General features: G+C 49.8%; 1 protein-coding gene across 7 annotated transcripts; it reads left to right on the top strand.

The window, feature by feature from the left end:
• On the top strand, positions 1–5,994 carry CKMT1A (creatine kinase, mitochondrial 1A). Of its 7 annotated transcripts, none has more exons than XM_008268821.5 (10): positions 1–140; positions 975–1,280; positions 1,897–2,095; positions 2,298–2,393; positions 2,769–2,990; positions 3,136–3,221; positions 3,339–3,462; positions 5,071–5,205; positions 5,405–5,530; positions 5,747–5,994. In XM_008268821.5, exons 2-10 carry the CDS (start codon positions 1,132–1,134, stop codon positions 5,861–5,863), a joined length of 1,254 nt encoding a protein of 417 aa, XP_008267043.1. In that variant the 5' UTR covers positions 1–140; positions 975–1,131; the 3' UTR covers positions 5,864–5,994. The 7 variants fall into 7 exon arrangements, with proteins under 7 accessions (XP_008267043.1, XP_017203400.1, XP_051677702.1 ...); XM_017347911.4 differs by having other exon boundaries at positions 7–140; positions 1,026–1,280; XM_051821742.3 differs by having other exon boundaries at positions 9–140; positions 1,107–1,280.
• The last annotated feature ends 130 nt before the right edge of the window (positions 5,995–6,124 follow it).

Genomic DNA, 6,124 nt, shown 5'->3' on the forward strand with positions numbered 1-6,124 from the left:
GCCACACCCTTTACCTCATTTTAAATTCCCCTTCCAGTCCTGGAACTGGGAGCTGCAGAGAGGGAATAAAAGAGAGAGGAGGAAAAGGAAACTAACAATTCTCGGCGCCAGGCCATCCCCACACCCAGTGCAACCAGCAGGTAAGGCAAACTGGCAGACTGCTCAGAGGGAGTCCCGGGAGCAGCAGACTGGTCTGAGCCGCGAAAAGAAGAGAAGTAAAAGATCAAAGGTGAAGTAGGGGCCGAGGAAGAGGGTGGGAGAATAAAAAAGAAGCCCAGGATCAGGAGTGGGCCTGGAAATAGTAGGGCCCCAGACTCAGGGGCCAAGTGGGGGCACAGGACAAATAGGGTAAGAGTTAGTATTTCCTTGACTTCTCTCAGGGACTCTTTTCTCCACCTTTCTCCACCGTGGGAGGAGAGCACAGGTGTGGCGGGAAGGCGTCCTGGTCCTCTTCCTGGTTCTTAGGAAAAGGTGACCTTGAGGCAGACTGTGTCTCTCCGTGTCTGCCTCCAGCCCAGGGCCGTCTCAGCGGCTTCCTCGGGTATCTGTGTTTATTCCGCCGTTGTCCGGGGGCCGCCGCCCCTGGGGAGATGGAAAGGTTGCTGGGGGTAGACCAGAAGCAAAGAGGTTGGGCAATGTCACCCTGTCCCACCCACACACAGTAGACGGATCGGGTTTCGAATTTAACAGAGGGGCTTGGGGGAAGCGTGTTCGGGTTTTGCTGGCCCCGAGGGTGCTGTCCTCTACTCGGTGCTGAAATCTAGGCAGCCTAACTGGTGGGCCTACCTCCCCGGCCTTTGGGGTGCGAGTCTCCGCGCCCCTAATTACCTGGCTGCGCTGCCCACCCCCACCCCCGCACACCTAGCGCGCTGGCAGGCGGGAGGGCGGAGCCTGTGTGAGCCCCACCCCTGGAGACTGCGGCTCGGCCTCCCTCTCCTCCCGCCCGCCCCGAGCTCATTGCGCCTCTCCTGCAGCCTGCTTGGCACCGGCTCTAGTCTCCACTCCGACCCCCATTTCGGCTTCAGCCTCAGATCTGGCTCCAGGCCTCAGTGTGACCGATTGCATCCTCCGTCTCCGTTCCTGTCTTGTGGCTGCTCCTGTTCCAGGATCCCATACCTGGACCCCCTAGCCATGGCTGGTCCCTTCTCCCGTCTGCTGTCTGCCCGCCCGCGGCTCGGGCTCCTGGCTTTGGCCGGAGCTGGGTCTCTAGCCGCTGGGTTTCTGCTCCGCCCGGAACCTGTTCGAGCAGCCAGCGAACGAAGGAGGCTGTATCCCCCAAGGTATCAGTGCTTGAGGCGCGGGGAGGATGGGGGGATGGGAGCAAGAAGGTGGGGGTGGAGACGAGGATCCGAGCTACAGAGAAGGGCTATAATCACGTAATCACAAGGCCCTGGAGCTGGGGGGCTGTACAGCTCAGATGGGGCCAAACCAAGAGCATTTCTGGGGATCTGTAATCCATGGTCCCTGCCCCCAAGGCCACCTCTGGCCCTAAGAGTTCTAGCTGCACCCACCGCCCAAACCTCTAAGTGGAAGAAAGACCAGGAACTATTAACCTTTTCACTCTCCCTCATCTCCCTTTCCTGCTCTCCTCTCCCATTTCCCGAATCCCCCCTCCTCAGTCTTTCCCCTCCCCCATCCTGAATGTTGTGTTCTTGGGAGGAAAGACCTGAGCAGGTCTGGGGGAACTGTACTAGCCTGCCAGAGGCAGCTAGAACTGTGGGGAAAGAATAGACACTGGAAGTCTCTAAAGAGATTACCCAGGCTTAGTCTCCTTCTAATTCCCCTTACCCCCGTGGAGCAAAGCCAGACATGGCTATCTGGGCAGCTCCCAGCTGACTGCACTAGCTCTAGGCCCCTGTGTCCTCCCTCCATGGTTACTGGGTACCCCCTCCCCAGCGCTGAGTACCCAGACCTCCGAAAGCACAACAACTGCATGGCCAGTCACCTGACCCCAGCAGTCTATGCACGGCTCTGCGACAAGACCACACCCACTGGTTGGACGCTAGATCAGTGTATCCAGACTGGCGTGGACAACCCTGGCCACCCCTTCATCAAGACTGTGGGCATGGTGGCTGGAGATGAGGAGACCTATGAGGTAGGGGGCCCCCAGAGTCTTCCTGGTGACCCAACTCATCTTCCCAGTAATCCTGGCTCCTTCCCTCTAAAGACCCCTTACTTTCCCTGAAGACTCTGGACCATCTATACTCAAATTTTCTGATGCAGTGAAATCAATGCACAGTTAAGTCTGAAATGGATTTCCTTTCCTTAACTACCTCTCCCTCCTAACTGCCCATCAGGTATTTGCTGACCTATTTGACCCTGTGATCCAAGAGCGACACAATGGATATGACCCCCGGACCATGAAGCATACCACTGACCTGGATGCCAGTAAGGTGAGTCAAATACTCCACTCCTGAGGTGCATTGCCTTGTATACAACACTCCATATCTCCAGTTTCTTCGTCTTGACTAATGGGCATTATACTGCTGAGTTTTTAAACTTGATATGGCAAAAGAAGCATATCTTAAGGAATAGCAGATATGAAGAAAGGGTAGATGAAACTGATCATATTGCCAGGTAGACAGTTCAGGGAAGGGTCCACAATGCCCCCCTTCAACCTGAATGCTTGCCCAATAGACCCCTCCTTCCAAAGGAAGCAGCTGGGATGTGTGAAGAACCTTCTAATCCCTAGACCTTAGCCTTCCAAGGATGCTCAGTTCCCACTCACTGTGTATCTGTGACTTATATTCATCTCCTGTGTCTTCCAGATCCGTTCTGGCTACTTCGATGAGAGGTATGTATTGTCCTCAAGAGTCAGAACTGGCCGAAGTATCCGGGGACTCAGTCTGCCTCCAGCCTGCACTCGGGCAGAGCGACGAGAGGTGGAACGCGTTGTGGTAGATGCATTGAGTGGCCTAAAGGGTGACCTGGCTGGACGCTACTATCGGCTCAGTGAGATGACAGAGGCTGAGCAGCAGCAGCTTATTGATGTGAGGGGCCTTGCAGGGGATCTGGGCATGGGGAGAAGACAGAAGAACGAACCAGAGGGGAGGCTAGCCCAGATGAGATAAATGGGCTCTGGGAGGCCCAGGGCCTACTGGGAGGATTCTTAACCCAAGTCTCTTCTCTTCCCAGGACCACTTTCTATTCGATAAGCCTGTGTCCCCATTGCTGACTGCAGCAGGAATGGCTCGAGACTGGCCAGATGCTCGTGGAATCTGGTATGAAGCTGCCCTTTACCTCTCTTGCCTCCATGACCCATAAATGCTTTGCTTCTCTTTCCCCCTCAACTCTTACCTGCCCCTTGATCCCTTTCCTGCCATATCTCCTGCCTTCAGGCACAACAATGAGAAGAGCTTCCTTATCTGGGTGAATGAGGAGGATCATACCCGGGTTATCTCCATGGAGAAGGGTGGCAACATGAAGAAAGTGTTTGAAAGATTCTGCCGAGGCCTCAAAGAGGTTGGACAGGGGTGGAAATGGGGAGCTGGGTGGGAGGAAATAAAGGGAAACCAAAGACTAGCACAGATAGATTGATCATTTGATTTATCAACCAATCCGGGATACTTCCAATAGTAAAAAGGATCACTGCTAATCACTCCAGGGTAATAGCCATAAGGCAGGACTATCCTGGGAAAACCAGGACATATGGTTGCAGTAAAACAGAGAGAAAGAACGTCAGGAACCCAAAGAAGTATATAAAGCAGTTGTCAAACAAGGCAAAGACAGAATGACTAAGATGGCAGGTCAGTGTCTGGGGTGTGTGGTGTGACATGGTGGGGAGTGCATTACATTGTTTGAGTGTGGACTGATGCAGGTAAGAAATTGGTGTGTTCAGGATTCTAAAATAAACACCAAGTTCTGAGCTAATGTGGGCTTTTATTGGATTCCATCATTGCTGCTAACATATTGTGTCTAGGCTTTAAGCTGAAGTAGGAAGGATACTGGGGGAGAAGATGGAATATCTTAAATTCTAAAATGTATAGTTCTGCATGAGTTGAACTGAATCCTCAATCTTATGTGTATTTTATCTCCATATTTAGTTCTACATTAAAAATCTCCATAAAGCAAATTATCACTGGATATTCTCATGTTTACAGTTATTTTGGGCTTAAAGAAAGCAAGTTCCTCTTTTAGATTTTACTTATAACATTTCTATTATATTTGGCATGTAATAGATAACATTCTAACTATGAGTGTGTAGGAAATATTCTTTAAATCGTATGCCTCAGTTTCCTAATATAAAATTGAGGTAAGAATTCCTACATTTTAGGTTGTTGTGGGGAATAAATGAAATGATGTAGGTAAAGTACTTGGTCCATTGCAAGTGCTCAGTAAGTGTCACCAAGTTCTTCTTCTAGATGGAAAGCTTTCCCCATGTTTAGCGTGAAAGTTGTGCCCTCCAAACCTTGGGTCTTCCTGAATTGTAAACAAAGTCCCCTTCACTCACTTTGGGTAGTGGTCTTTGTGTTCATTGCTCTGGTGGGCCCTCTGTCTTCAACTCTAATAGTTATCTTCATGATTAGGATAGTTAAGTGAAACAGTCTTCCGATGCCTTCCCCTGCTTACACACACCTATGAATCTGGCTTTTCTGTCCTGTTTTCACATTTCTTTCTGCTTTCTCACATGTGTACCTTTCATGGCTAACAGAGAGCCATTGTTGTTCTTCTTGTTGCAAAGCCTACATCCTCATTTTCTGTCTGAAAGAACCTTTCCAAATGCTAGGCTTATTGGCAAAGCATAGATAATCAATGCGGGCAGAACTCATTGAAAAACCAGTCCTTTCTCGGTTCAGTTTACCACCTCTGTTCATTTCCCTAGAGCATCTTTAGTGCATCATTCTCTCAAGTTTATTTTCTTCCATACACAAGACAATTTCATCATCATGCACATCACAAGTGCATCGTAATTTTGCAACATTAAAATCACCTTGCATGCATGATAATAAGAGCAATGTCATTCATCCAAATGCCTGGTTCTAGCCATATTTATAGAGTTCCTGTTGGGCTAGCTAAGGGAGGGGCCCACATATCCCTGATATTTCAGTAACAGAAACTTTGTGGACACAGGTGGAGCGGCTGATCCAGGAGCGTGGCTGGGAGTTCATGTGGAATGAACGTCTGGGATACATCTTGACCTGTCCATCTAACCTGGGCACTGGACTTCGAGCAGGAGTGCACATCAAACTGCCCCTGCTAAGCAAAGTAAAGGAGTTATGGGGTTAGAGAGAGATGCAAGTGAGGAAGGGGGAGGGGTCTGGATGGGGAGGGAGTAAGCCATTTAGAAGGGAGCCAGGCATTGTGGTTAAAGGTCAGGGAAAATGTTTGGAGCAGGTCCAGGCTCCTTAAGGTAGGACCAATCTACCTTTATTGACTCTGTCCCCAATCCCTATCTCCCCTCCAGGATAGCCGTTTCCCAAAGATCCTGGAGAATTTAAGACTCCAAAAGCGTGGCACTGGAGGAGTGGATACTGCTGCCACAGGCAGTGTCTTTGACATCTCTAATTTGGACCGACTGGGAAAGTCAGAGGTGAGATCTTAAGGGATCAGGAGGATGAGAAGTATAGGTTTTGGGGAGTTGAGATACAACAGTGAACGAGCCTCAGGAATGTATTAGAATCTACAATGAAATTCAGGTTGAGTGGGGAGGCAATTGGAAATGAGTTCCCAGAGCAGGAGAGTTATCAGCACTACAGAAAAAAAATCTGATTACGGGAAACAGAGATCAAGGATTAGTGTTCTTCAGGTGGAGCTGGTGCAACTGGTCATCGATGGAGTAAACTATTTGATTGATTGTGAACGTCGTCTGGAGAGAGGCCAGGATATCCGCATCCCTGCACCTCTTGTCCACAACAAACATTAACTCCTCATCCCCATCAGATGATTAAAAAAAACCCAAGACTTCTGCTCATTGATGGTGGGCCATTCCACTTTCTCTGGACCTGACCCCCAACCCCTGCCTCCATCCTAGTAAAGATTCCTTGCTGTGTTCCAGCTGTCTGTGTTGTTTCTATTGGTGGGGAAAGGAGTAGGCAGCCTCCAAGAAAAGAAGAAACAGTGGGATTATTTGTGACTTAAGGAGACTCAAGATATGGCATGCCAGGAATACTGATTCTTAGGTGGG

This window comes from Oryctolagus cuniculus, chromosome 12 (genome assembly GCF_051225735.1).
Source record: "Oryctolagus cuniculus isolate XC-2025 breed Fujian yellow rabbit chromosome 12, ASM5122573v1, whole genome shotgun sequence".
NCBI classification, from domain to species: Eukaryota; Metazoa; Chordata; class Mammalia; order Lagomorpha; family Leporidae; genus Oryctolagus; species Oryctolagus cuniculus.

Bases quoted from the DNA above. Each gene is read 5' to 3' on its own strand.
- CKMT1A (XM_008268821.5), top strand. From the start codon at position 1,132: ATGGCTGGTCCCTTCTCCCGTCTGCTGTCTGCCCGCCCGCGGCTCGGG. The intron at 3,463-5,070 runs GTTGGACAGGGG...TTGTGGACACAG, and splicing joins TCTGCCGAGGCCTCAAAGAG to GTGGAGCGGCTGATCCAGGA. The intron at 5,531-5,746 runs GTGAGATCTTAA...AGTGTTCTTCAG, and splicing joins ACCGACTGGGAAAGTCAGAG to GTGGAGCTGGTGCAACTGGT.